The sequence below is a fragment of the Python bivittatus genome, unplaced genomic scaffold (genome assembly GCF_059951505.1).
Source record: "Python bivittatus isolate LINGU-HERP-01145 unplaced genomic scaffold, Pbiv_v1 ctg000100_np1212, whole genome shotgun sequence".
NCBI classification, from domain to species: domain Eukaryota; kingdom Metazoa; phylum Chordata; class Lepidosauria; order Squamata; family Pythonidae; genus Python; species Python bivittatus.
In genome coordinates, this window is record NW_028277038.1 from 5,789,150 (window position 1) to 5,803,380 (window position 14,231).

At 41.3% G+C, this 14,231-nt stretch overlaps 1 protein-coding gene across 3 annotated transcripts in view; it reads right to left on the minus strand.

The window, feature by feature from the left end:
- TANGO2 (transport and golgi organization 2 homolog) overlaps positions 1–14,231 on the minus strand; it is a 46,642-nt gene that overhangs the window by 4,929 nt on the left and 27,482 nt on the right. For all 3 annotated transcript variants that reach the window (XM_088135354.1, XM_088135353.1, XM_088135355.1), the window contains 3 exons: positions 5,793–5,863; positions 2,140–2,293; positions 1,450–1,554 (listed from right to left, as the gene is read on the minus strand). In XM_088135354.1, coding sequence (XP_087991480.1) covers positions 1,450–1,554; positions 2,140–2,293; positions 5,793–5,863 — 330 coding nt within the window. The remainder of the gene's footprint in view (positions 1–1,449; positions 1,555–2,139; positions 2,294–5,792; positions 5,864–14,231) is intronic.

Consider the following 14,231-nt stretch of genomic DNA (forward strand, 5'->3'; position numbering starts at 1 on the left):
CGTTTGCTCTATGGAAAGCCAGAGGGAGATGATTTATTTCAAGGAAGATTAATGTAGTTCTCATGTAATCGTCGCCAGGGTTCCTAATTCTTCATTCATCTGTCTACTCCCTCCATCACGTAGCAAAAAAAGAAAGAAATTAGAGGAAGGGAAAATTGAATATGGGATTGAAAAAAATGGGCAACTTGGATTCTGTCTCTTTGTTTTACACAGTAGAATTCAAGACCTTTGGCAAGACTTCACTGCGGATTATTTGGGTGCAAAGTGCTAATTTTTAATACAGAAACAGACTATACCACCACTGCTGCCACAATCAACCACTTCCACAAAGAGGAAAGATTAAAGTCAAGGGGAAAATTCTCCTGTTCTAGCCATCTTAGCAATAAATTCTACCTGGCAGCAGTTGAGTTAACACAAGGGATATCCCCTACTGCTTTATATTAACTCAGCTTTACAATCTCCGCTTTCCTTCAGAACTGGTGCCAGTTCCATCATCAGAAAACTGCTGTGCGCTAAAGATTGCTATTCTCTACCTAAAAAGATGGGTGCAAAATTCCCTGCAGGGGTGGCTGCCCAATCACTTTTTCACTGGCACCTCCATCCGCCCCCAAAATCAATTTCCAGCTCAACTTTGTCCTTGTTCGTGTCTTTATATCAGGCCGTATCCAAGATTAATGACGCCCTCCTGGAACAGAAGGCAGATAAGCCAAAGCAACAGTTTGTCTCTTTGCTTCTAAATAATACTGTGTTTTGATTTACAATGACTTATCTTGCTTGTAAGCTGCTTGGGAGAATATTTACCCTAAAAGGCAGAATATAAATAACTGTAATCAATAAATTATAACAGTGATCAATAGAAATCACCATGTTTTCTGGGTGCGTCTGCAGCAGAATTAAAAGCGCCTTTCCCAAACTTGGAAATTCGCTTTGTTGTGGGAGGCCTCAGTGCAACAAATCTGACTCTTGTCAGGTGTCACCAAACTCTTCTTCGTGCTCTGATGTAGTGCAGCAACTGCCTATCCGTATCGCAAAATCTGAGGCTGAAAATACGTTTATTGAAGTGTCAGCGTCATCAATCCCTTTGCAGAGATCCCAATAAATCTGGAGCAAGCAATGCTTTTCTGTCTGGGAGCAGCAATTTAATTAGGGGGGGTGGCTGTTTCTTCCTGTGTTGGGGGCCTTGATGGTGTTTCTTCCTTTTTAAAGGAGAGTAGCTATGTACTGATACATGAGGATTATGCATATTCACTGATTTGCTGTTAAAAAAAAAAAAAAAAAAGAATGGCAGAAAAGTGTACCATCCTTATCTGGAGTCTGCCACAGAGTTTCAGCAGCAGAATCTTGGGGGACCTCCCCTTAGCACAAAGTAGTAGTTTGGAAGGGCTGCATTCAGTCACAGCTTCTCCGCCTCCACACCAAATAATCCAAACCACCAGGTCTTTCTCTTACCTGGTTCCGTAATCTGGGCAACGAACGCAGAGAGCTGCGTACTTGTTTAGGAATGGGAGGACGTAATCCTTTCCCTGATCCTCCATTGCAGGGTCTGGCAGCTGACTGGACAGAAAGAAGCTAAATCAGAGATCATATAACTGAAATTCCCCACTTTCTGTGCTTAGATGGGTATTTGCGGGTGGTTTAGTAGTATTCCTGAAGTGAAGTTGTTCACTGGAGACCCCAGTACATTGCTCTCAAAGGAAGAGTCCAAAACGCAAGCAGGTCTATGGACGGGTGCTCATGCAGAGGGGCAGGAAGCTCCTATCCACACTGATGATCACAAACCATTCCAGTCTCCCTATTTAAATGGTGTGCCATGGACCAGGCCAGTTCTCTAAGCTCCTTGAGCTCATAATAGTAGTAAATACCACTTTGATGGATGACACGGAACCTTCTTATGTGAACCTGGCCAAGATAAGATGGCTCAGTCTGTAGCAAATACATACATTGGGTGCTAAATGTCCTGGATTCTTGATGGGAACAATGCCACCAGCAACCCTAGACTAAGTTTGTCAGTCAAGGCAGGGGAAGTTATGACTCTCCAGATGTTGATGGTCTACAACTCCCAATATCCCTGATTGTTGGACATCTGCAGTCACCCAGATAATGGTTTTAAGCAAAGCAAGAGAAGACATGGAGCCTTACGGGTCCTGGTTATTCATCATTTTAATGAGCTCCTGCACCAGATCTTCCTTCTTGAGGTTCTGACTGTGCTTGATGACATCTGTAAAAAGCTGCTTTCCATACTGGAGCTTCTTCCATGGTGTATCCAACAAAGAATTGCTCAAGCCGTATACCCCTGTGTGGTGAGATGAAATCTACATTCAGGCATTTTCCAACAAAACAAGAACCTGCCCACAGCTGCTTCCCCTGGTGACAATTATAACATGCACAAAAAATGAGCTCCCTACATTTGTGTAGAAACACAGAAACTGGAAAAATTGTTTGTCTCAGCCCAACCCTCTGTGCGCATTACCACTGCCATTTTACATAATGCATGCATGATGGCTACACCTGGATTCAACCTTAAAGCCAGAGTTGGCCGTAGAATGAAGATCAAAGCCAGGTTAATCTCACCCCAAACTGTGATGACTGAACTATTTTCTTCATTTGAAACTACATGAATCTGCATTAATTGGGGCAAATCTTACAGGTACATTATACATACAATTCTATGGTTTAAGCAGATCACTTCAGAATAATTTCTGTCTTACAGGGATTCCTTCCACCACCGTTCAATTACTTGCAGTGGCAGTCATGTTACTGAGAGGTCCCACTGAGTTTAGTTTCAGGCAGACAGGGCATTTGCACAATTATGTCTAGTGCTCCAGCAGTGATCTTTTGTAAGCTAGTCAGGTCTGGTTACAACTGCCTGTACTTTGGTAACATCCTGGTTTGACTATTATGTAGGGTTCCCCGAAGTTTCTCTTGGACCAAAACAGTGCTGACTCCTAATTCAGAGAGTACAGTACACTTGTCTGACAAGATCTGCAGTGGTCACCAATGTGTTTTTAGGCACAATTTAAGATGTGGGATGTGGTCTTTAAAACTCTGTGCAGCTTAGGGCCTGGTTATCTGTGGGACTGGTTCTTAGGGCTGTGCAAATTGATCTGATTCCTCAAATACAGTCAAATGCATCCAAACTGATTGGTACCAAGGTGTTTTAAGAACCCAAACTGGACTGAACAAAATCAGGTCTGATTTGATGATTAGGTCCAATTCAATTTACACCTGGCCGTCCACTTTCTCTGCTTAAAACCTACCTCTTTAGCTAGTCTGTTCCAGTTTGAATGGCATTGTTTTAGCAGATTTTAACATTTTTTTAAAATTTATTTTTAGCGGTCAGCTCTGAGCTGAGAGGTGCAAATCAAACCAAACAAATCAAGAAATAAGTTGCCCAAATCCCAAGATAAGCTTGCAGGGATGGGGAACCTACTGATCTCCAGATGTTGCTGAATTTAAATCCTCTGCCAACGTGGCGAATAGTGAGGGGGTGGTGGTGGTCTGGTTCAGCAATGCATGAAGGTCTGTATGTCTTCCACTCATGAAAAATACAGGAAACTCAATTACAGCTTTTGCCACAGATAAGCTGTGAAATAAAAGCTGTGACGACAAGTCAAAGTGCCACAGTATTGTAAGAGTCAGTTTGCTAGGAGAAAAATAATGTAAATGGAAAATGCTAATAGTGCATTCGTAGCCATTTTACCCAGCAAGGGATTTATCACTGCTTTATCAAAGAATTCCCTGGTTTGTTTCATTAGTTGTTTTCACGGAGGCCCCAAATATATACAGTGGGAGAAGCCGTGTTGCCGAAAGACAATAGCATTCCTCACAATGCAAGCTCTCCCCTTTTGAGTTGTGTGTGCAATACTGTGGTTTGTGTTACAATGCCATCATGCTTAGGTCACTTGCTCTCCCCCACCCATGAACGCCTGAATATGCCACTGGGTCCTCATGTGTGTCAACCCTTCAGGGTAGGCCAGACCAAGAAGCAGACTACACGTAGGTCTAAAACTACTTTTATTAAGGTTGGCTATAGTAACAGAATCTTGCAAGGTTGAATGTGCTTCCCCTCCTCCCTCTTTTACGTTCATGTGAATTGGAGGGGGTGACTGTCTGAGATGTCTTTGTAACCCTCCCTCCCTCCTCATCAGGGCTTAAACCAGGTTTATCTACTTGCCTTGTTCATGGATCTTCCCTCTCTCCATCAAGATCTTCCTCTTTACTCTCTACAATGTGTCACTGGACTACAGAACAACGTCCATCAACCAGAGCAAAGATATGCAGGCAGAAAGGGCTCGAACTCAGGACTGTCCATTTAATCTCCTTCTTTGCATCCGGTGGGCATTCAGTTCTGCCAGCACCCAGCACTCGCCCGTAGTGCACAAAGTCCTGAGTTTTTCATCCCACTGGTACCATTGTTCCTATGTATCTCCTTAATGCAACAGGTAAGATAAACCCATGGTTGAATAGGCACTGGAAGCTTTAACCCAAGACCAGGGCAGGTAGGAGCATACACTGCTAGAAAGCTTAATTATAAAAGGCTAATTCTAAATTGTAATTTAATTATTAAGATATTGCCATTTTAGATAATCTGACCCGAGAAATTTATTTCCAAGGCCAAAATTTCAAGGGAAGTTGAGCAAGATTTCAGATTCTTGCCTGAAGTCTTGCACGTTCTTTGGAAAGGACCCCAAAATTTCACCTGATTTTGCAATCAGGTGAGGTTTGGGCTTATTATTAAAATAAATAAATCCATTTAATTTTGGAGTTTCACAGATGCCATCAAGAGGTAGTGTATGTGCTACATTGCTAACTGCCACTCTATAGCTTAGTGGACAGTCTTGGTGAATGAGACTAAATTTCTTCTGTGTTTTAGAGAATAGACTACAACACTGTTTATCAATTGCTCTTTATCTTTTCCAACTGCAAAGAGGTTCCTTGACAGTTACCAGCATCCAGGGGTCTGACAGCCAATTTCTCTTTTGTATTTCTCTTTTTCTCTAGTATCCCCCTGGATTTCTGGACCATAGTCCAAAATAAATAAATAAATAAGCATGAGCTGTGCAAATAATGTCAACTGTTCAGCATCAGCTCTTCTCCCAGTCAAGACCTCACTTCACAGAGAATGTGAAGTGGAAAGCCCAAGGTCAGCACTGCTAGATCCTTTGGATTCCCCATTTTTGCACTACTGTGGTGTGCTGGGGGTGTGCATAATTGACCACTCTTCTTTTAATGTCCCTGTAAAGCACAGGACGTCACAAGCGAGAACACTCAGCTTCTCTTGAAAAGATAGCATCACCTCGTCCGGAATTGTAGAAGGTAGCTCTCAATTAATCCTGAATTTATTGTTTTATGTTTTTTTTTTTAAATGTCGAAAATATAAAACAAATTTATACCAAAGGAGGACCCACTGGAGCCATTTACCCCAATAGTGGCTAATATGCTTTCCCCAACTGGTTGTTCTCCAGATGTGTTGAACCCACAACTCTCATAATTCGCATACAGAAAAGCCATCAACGACTATGCTAACGAGTCTCCCGACTTGCATGCCATATTGAAACTTAAGGACCGACGTTAACAAACTGAGCGTTAGAAATAGAAGTTTCCAGATTTTAGTCAAAAGTCTAGAAGTAGTAGCTGGTCCACCTCTGAATCTCTCAAGGCATAACATTCCCCTTCAAGCTTCAGCACCTTTGTCTTCATTTCTATTATCATGGCAAAACACACAAGCAGGTACGCAGCCAGATCACTGCTTTAAATAAATTAAGTACCCATTGTTTTCTGATATAACCCACCGGGATTTAGGAAGACAGGTTCTGGGTCTCCTTTGTTTCCGTAATAGTAAATTACATCTCCCTTAGTGGTGCTAAAAGATAAAAATAGAAAAAAAAAAGAGTTCTCCTTGCAAAACTCAACTCAAATCTTTGATTAAGCTCTATTTTGGTACAATCTGCAACCCAGCAAGACTTTCCCCCTCTGTTCAGAAATCAGCACACTGTTTTCTTTCATAAAATTAATCAAAGGAAATTTCTGCAATAGAGACACTCTTAAAAGGCTAGCTAACAGAAGGGAGGAGACAACCACAGCGCAGAAGAACATTTTTGTATGTTTACTCATACTAATCAGCTTTTAATTAATTAAAAAAAACATTTTTGAAATTAGCAACTAAGAGCAAGATCTGGTCAGGGAAGTCTTCTGCTGGAAGGCAGGGGGTAGACATGGAATTGCCCTATAGCAGCTCTACTGGTGTTCTTCTGCCTTCAAAGATTTTTTTTAAAAAAAGGAAATTCCATTTATCCAATAAGAATCTGATTATTCCCCTCCTGACACCTCAATCCGCAATCCAAGATGGGTCCCCCATACTGAAATTAGTACAGTTTCTTGCACCAACTACATCGATTGGTTATTAATCTTTTTGTATATATTCCACTGAACAATCCCATGGTATATTCCAATCACATCTCCTCATTGTAAAAGCTATGTCTGCTACTTTCAGCCTCCTGGGATAATCACCACCTGTATCCAAAAGCCAATTAGATTTAAAAAAAAGTTAAAATACCACAAATAGGAATCCATTCCAACATATACCTATAGAATTAAGGGGGGGGGGAGCCAAACCCACAAACCACCCAATTTTTACTGAAGGAAGAACATGCTGTAGGAAAAAAAATAAGTCCATCTACTGAATATAATTATCTGTATAGATGTGCATAATAACTTCTCAGCCCTGACCAAATGCAAAGTTAATTAGTGAAATATATGCAGTGATATGAACTAGACATCCATCTTTGGTGTCATAGAACCTGCACAGAAAAATTAACTAACTCCCCAATGTTTGTTGAGCTTAAATATTGTAAAGGCTCAACTTAAACGCTGATTGTTTTCAGTGGAACGGTAAGTCCAAATGCGCTTTCTCTTTTTCACCAACTGTCTTGGCCACTTTTGGACTGCAGATGGGGGCCGTGGTGGGGCAAGCAAGATTATAGCAAGAGGAAGCTATGCCAGCCCAAAGCAAAGAATTGGCTTTAATGGAAGAAAGAGCAAGTACAGTCTTGGCACATGCAGCATGGAAACTTGGAAAACAGGTTTTCCAAGCAAGCAAGCAGATGCGATTAGCCCATCACAAACTCAAGCAGAGGAAGAAGGAAGCAGGAGAGGACTTCTCCGAGCACCTCAAGCTTTCACGGACAATATTACAAAGCTGCCGATAGATGGCTCGCACTTATCAGCTTTCAGCCTTCCCGCATGGAAAGTCAATTCCTCAAACAAATCTTGGTTTATTGAGCTGGATCCCAGAATGAGAATGTATCATTTGCTCAGGAGATTCACTTATTATTTATGGCAGTAAACCATTTCGCCAGCCACCGATAAATTGAGCCAATCCCTAGTTGCAATTTTTATAATATGCAAGCTTTCCTCAACCCCCCTCTCTGTGCTGGGTAGAAAAATAACCTGCTGCAGAACAATTTTTTTTAAGTGATCATGGGATGTTTTTACACACAGCAGAACAAGAATTTTCCAGCGTTTTGTTCTGTTAGCGAATGGAGAATATACACCAAAAGGCTCATGAGAGCAATGGTCGGCTTAGTAAAAAAAAACAAAAAAAAAGATTTTTTTTAAACCAAGCCTGAGTTAACACATTGGGGGCTCAAGATATCAGCTCACACCTGAAACCTAACAAGCAAAAGTACAGTTTATTCAGCTATTTATAAGCTAGTGTCTGTAACTCAAACCCTTCTGCATTTTTCCTGGCTAAAATGGAACTAATAGTTACCCATAATGTTTTTAGTTCTGATATTTTTAAACAAATAGTGGCGATTTTCGCACTTAGTTCAGTGATTCAAATCCTTTCTTATATTGTTAAAATAATTTAAAGTACTTTGTTACGGTTAATTTCTCATCAATGGTATACTGAACACTAACTATACAATCTCGGTAATCCCTTTGTCTACTTACTGATATTACATTTCTCCATCATTAAAAAAAAACTGTCCTTCTGCTTGTTCATTTGCTCTTTTTTTCTTTCCTTAAAAACGATTGATTAAAAAAAGAAAGGGGATACTGACACTACATGGCTGTACTAGTTGAAAAGTTCCCTGGAAACATAATTGTTAGTTTAAGCTACCAATATAATAAGCTTGTCATTGTAATTCTCCCTCCAGCCCGCCTCTGTGGTTATCTCAGATAGCTGATTTCTGTGGTTCAAAACATAAATTAGAGGTTCAAATCTGGCTTATTTGTAAAGCATCAGGGAGCATCCAAAGACTTGTTTGCTATTCCTATTTTAGGAGATGGATTTTCTACTTCTTTCTAGTCTGTCCTTCTCTGCCAGTTATCTACTGGCTGCATGTTGAGGTTTTGGGTTCTCACCATTCTGAAGTTCCCGATTCCCTCCCTCCATTTCAGGAGACCTAAATGAGGCTTAATGTGGGTTTGAAAGGACAGAAGAGGAAAAAGCAGCTCTCTACTGACCATATCCATGCGATTCCAATCATCCTGTAAAGATCTGTGTTATTTACAGTATTCCTTTCCTAACCTGGCCAACTGCTTTGCGTAACGCATTCTTCAAATAATTGCTCTAATTTTATCAGCAATCACCCTTGGTCTTCCATCACTGCACAGGCTGTAAGGTCAATTAAAAAAAAGTCACATCCACCTGCAGAAATGCAAGAAAGATGAATAGAATTACCAGGGATTTCATCCTGGAGGCCGTCTTATATCACAACGTCACCAAGGTTGAATGGCTGCACCAGGCCAAGCTGTGTTTGCACACGATACTGGGCAATGGTTTAACATTGGATTCAGTAAACCACAGTTGACTGGATGTGCAAAACATACCAAGCTATAAGCTATAGGATATAAACTGCAGGGGCTGTGTTCATATTATATATTAAACTACTGTCAGCCCTTCAAGGTAGACCTGACTAGGAAATCAGAGTCATGCAGGCTAATACTACTTTTATTGCATGGTTACAGCAACAGAACCTTGCAAGTCTGAATGCACTTCCCCCCTCCCTCCCTTTATCTTTGTGAGAACTAGGGAGGGTCATGCCTGAGACGCTTTCTCAAATTACATTTATGCCCCAGACTCAGAGTTCTTTTATCTGACCCTTGTCTTGGTTCCGGCTCTTCCTCCTGTTCCTCAAGATTATTCCTTTTGCCCATCACAACTACATATACATTATAATCAGCCACAATATGGTTTAACACTCACCAATGTTTGGCATCTACACTCCTGCTAAGGTTTAGGACCTTTGGCCCACAGACTCCCTCAATCTTGGCTCTGAAACTTCCCAACTTAACCAGCCCCCTTACCTTGATCACATCTCTTCCTTCTTCCTGTTTTTTGGAAGTTCCTGGTTTTCTCCACAGCTTTCTGTCCTGTTTTAAGTATCTGGGAACCCCTTCCCTTCCCCATTACCCAACTATTTGGCTGGATGGGTGGGAGTGGATCATAGGAGTAAAATTCCAACCAAGGTGAAGGGCACCAGGTTAAGGAAGGAGGTTCCCAACTTCCATTTCTAAACTTTTGCAACATTCTTGCCATGGGGCAAAGATAAATGCTTACATCCAGCCTGGTGTCAAGCTAAAAACAAGGTTTCTGCCTCAACAGAGAAGCAAACAGTTCAGTACATGCCGTGGGATGAGTAAACTATGGGCAAGCAGTAGTGCATGCATATGGTAATCATACCACTGAAACTTTATGTCAAAATGGCTGATTTTCAATAGCAACTCTGGATTTCCCCCCCACCCCCCAATCAACTAAGGATAGGAATGGAACCAGGAGGTAGATCATTTCCATTCCCACCATGAACCCCTTGCCAATGGGCCCCAAAATGCACTGCTGAAATTTGCCATTTTGCCACAGGAAGTCTGCAGTGTAGTTCTTGGTTGATTCATGGGTTTGGGGTTGTTAAGAATGGGAATGGAAGGAGTTGGCCTCCCACATGACTTCTGTCCCCATTCCCACCCTTACATTCCTCAAAACGCCTCTACAAAAGGGGGCTGAAACCTTGGGAACTTAAGATGCGTGGACTTCAACTGCCAGAATTCCCCAGCCAGTGAGTTGAAGTCCACACATCTTCAAGTTCTCAAGGTCGAGAAACACTGCTTCAGATGATGTCTCCAGATGACCTCCTCAATTCTACAGAAGACAACCTTGACCCAGACACATTGCCTGCTCTTGCTATAGCGCCCCTGCTAGCCGTAGTTGGAATTGGACTTGCTTCCAGACTCCCAATATTACACAATCCTCCAAGCTTAATCTAATCAAGAGATGCTGTCACTGACCTCTGTTTCCACACACACACCCTGCTTCCCATCTCCTTACTTCTTCCCTTCCTCAAACACTTTACATCCCATAAGCATTTATTTACAACCTTAAAGCTGTTTTTTTTTTTAATGTTATATATCTTCTGAACAAAGAGAAATTGTTCTGTGTATTTTGAAACGATGATACCATTCAGGGTGAATGTGGCAGTTTCGGTCTCCCCCTTTAAATATAGAACACAGGCACACTTTTTTTTTGCCTCTTGTTGGATTTATGTCAGCGTACGAAGTTGCAAAAATATATTCCTTTAGCTTTTTAAAGCCGTTTGCAAAGAAAGTCATTTGCATAGTTTAAGACGACGTTGCAGCAATATACATCATTTCAGCATGTTAAGATTCAGGCATGGTGCTTCCGACAGATGAACACAATTCTATCTCCATTTAAGTAGAATTTTTTAAAAAGAATTTTGCTACTATATTAGCAGCACACCAGGATATCAGCACATTGGCAGTGTTCCCTTATGCCTCTGCCTAACAATCCCAAGTATTTAATGCATTTATTGCATTCACACTTTGGAACCATTTCCCGTCTCTGCCTCCTTTATTTCTTTTTCCATCTTGCTTCGTGTGGACTAATCCCTGTTCCCCATCTTCTGGGTTTTCATCTGCACAAAGAAAGGGTGAGTTAATATTGGGGCGGGCAACCCACCCCTTTTTTTAATGGGCCCCGCTGCCATGCCCGGTCACATCTGCTGAAAATCAGCGGTGGAATTCTTTACCATTTAAAGATAAGAAACGCAGGCCAGCTATTGAGCAAGTCCTGAAATGGGCTTAATATAATTTAAAAAACAAACCCACCAGCATTTCCTCCCAAAAACCAGGGGAGGGAGGGAGGGAGGGAGGGAAGGCAGGAAGGCAGGAAGGAAGAATAAAAATGGCTTTTTAACCTACTATGATGCTTCTCCATTCAAAAAAAGTGAAACGTGGCCAGCAACAAGTTTGCTGGTCTATGGCTGAACAATGAACTAGTGGGAGTAAATGACGTAGCATGGTTGAACGGACGCTAGCCGCCAATAATGCAGGTGAATAAATGCTAGCAAATCCTGGTTGTAGAAGGATGTTTTTCTCCCCAGCGTCGGAATGCTCTCTACCCATTCCCTCAAAGTGGTTTGACTAGCGCTTGCATTTTATCCGCTGCATTTTCAATGCGAACAGACTCTGCTGAAGTCATTAAGATGCACGTGGCTTAGTGCAGAATGAATAAATAAAACAAAAAGGGTTGTTTTCTTTTTAAAAGAGAGAGACTGGTTGGGCCAAGCAAACTAATAACCACCATCAGAAATGAAAAAGTTGATCTTTTTTTAAAATTGCTTTGCAGCCGTCACATCGCCGGGCAAATATAGTTCTGATTTATCACCTTATTCTCCCCAGTGAGAGTGGGGCACCTTTAAGTCTGATACCTTTTCTCCTTCCAAAACACACACGCTAGTCCCAAGAGAATACGATTATGCATCATGCATTAATCATACTGAGTTTCCCCTTTCTAGATTGGTCTTTTTCCCAAAGAAAAACACACCAGCAATTCCTTGGAAACCAAGTCTGTTAATTTAGGTTTTAAACACAAAACAAAAATAATGAATATATCACACACCTTGCCAAGGAGAGTGAATCAAGATGCAGTTCTCACCGCACAGCCATCCACGCAAATTATCCTACAATTCCTTCGGGGGCTTTGTTTCTTTTTACTTATTTCTTTTACTTGGTTTTTTAAACAAATCTTAAAGGGTTGGAGAAGACTGCACTCAGTAAATGAGTAGGATCCTTGTGGAAAGATTAAGTGAAATAAAGAGGGATAGCTTTGCATGGTGTCTAAACCTAGGATTATGGTTTAATATGCCCAGAGCAGTCAGGATTCCTGATAACAAACCTTGGTTTAAAGCAGGCTTATGAACCTGGCCAAGATTCCATGCATTCAGTCATGGTGCGAGAGCCAGTTCTGAAACAATCGTAAGCAAACAGCCTGATAGCAGATCTCTCGTTACCAAAGCACAAGTTAAGTAGAAACTGGGCCTTTTGCCCAAAAGAGATTGGCTCCTAGAGGCCAAGAATTTGGACACTGATTTCACTACAACCAGCACTTGCATTCGATGCACAGCAATTGCTTGAATTCTTTCACAACAGCTTCTTTTGCTTTTCTGCAATACATATCCTTATCAGAAGTCAACGAATGCTTGACTACTTGGTTGTTTCCAGTCCAGCCTGGCATACTGACAACCAAATAAACTGGCATTTATGACTTGGGAACTAAAGCTGATGCATCTCTCCTCTGTTCCGTTCTATCTTAGAGATCTGAGTAAGGAAATCGAATCCTGAAGAAACGCATGGCTAGCATCTTTCCCTTGATCCGAATGTTAAACACAGGCACTCCAAAAAATAAAAAATAAAAACAAAATAGGAGCAGTGATAGACTAAAGACAGTTGTTCTAAAATAGAAGCCACGGTGATAAAATGAGGAGAGTTGAAAATTGCACCACTGTTAGCTTACTTATTCAGGCTCATGATTCAAGATTTTGCTTTAAGGAAGATTTAGCTCCTTCAAATTCCAAAATTGTCAATGGATCTCCCTAACTCTACTTTTTTTTTTTTTCATTGCACAGGACAGTGAGTGTCCTCTAAACTGGTACCTTCTAGCTGGATCACATTATCTTCCCGACATCCCACAGTCAACACACCAGCTTGGAGACAACTAACCTAGGTAATACCAGGATATCAATTACCAGCAAATTACCAAAAGCAATTAAAAGCATAATGTAATACACTTAATGTAAAGTTGAATCAGAATTTGGCTTTGCAAACCATTGTCTGATGTAAGATCTCGAGCTAGATGGTATGCTCTGTGAAAGTAGGCAAGATTTTGACTGAATGAGGGGAAGAGCCAAGAAGCCAGTTCTTATGCATACTTATGAACCAAGCCTGACTGTACAAACAAGAATAAAACAATAATCATCATATGGTAATTTTATGGACAAATAAGTCACGAGTGGCTTACTTTAAAGTTAGCCCTTGGGTAAAAAGAATATTAATTTCTACACTAAGACTGTTTTGAGGGAGTAATATAGAAATAAGAACCCTCGAAGTTTTGGGGCAGGGTGGGCGATGAATCGATGTGCAGGCTTGTTAATTCAGAACATCTGCAGCTTGTTTTTTCTACATTCTACATTTCCCCAGAAGAACATTTGCAATTACACGTTCCTCAATCTGTAAAACTGCTGCCAGCCTGAGACAGCAAACAATTTTGGCAGCTGGGGGGAAAAAACCCAACAACAATGCTCGTTTTCCCAGAAGGGATGCTCGAACAATTTACACTGGGATGGGCAGGGGATCAACTTGAGATTTTTCTCTGGTTGGGATGTCCAGCACCTGCTAGCTGAACCAGAAAAAAACACATTTCCGAATGATCAATGTGGGAAGTGATGGGAAACTAACCATGGTATCATCACATCTGCAGGGAAGAAAATATGGCTTAGTCTTCATCCTCTCAGTTTGGCTTCTTGGTTTGGGCAAAGTTATGGAAGATATTCATTTTGCCCTGAAAGATGCCTTATAATATTTTAGATTTAGGAAATGGCACCTCATTGAGGCAAAGGCTGCCCTGGGCTTTGGAGGGGCACACTGGAGCCACACTTCAACAAGTAGGCAGAGCCAGCCAAAAATTAAACGTAATTAAGATGGAATAGCCTCCTTCGAGCTAAACTCAGCTCCTGGTGACTACAAGAATACCTTGGGTGAACGTCTTGGCAATAATATGGAAACAGATTGCCACTGCTTTCTTCCAAGTTATTTTTTCAATTTTCCAGTCTAGTCCATGGCCCTGGCATTTCCTAAGGTTTTCTTATCCAAGGACTAACCATGTCAAATCCGACATAGCTTTTTCGAGATTAGCCAGATTGGCCACACACCATCTC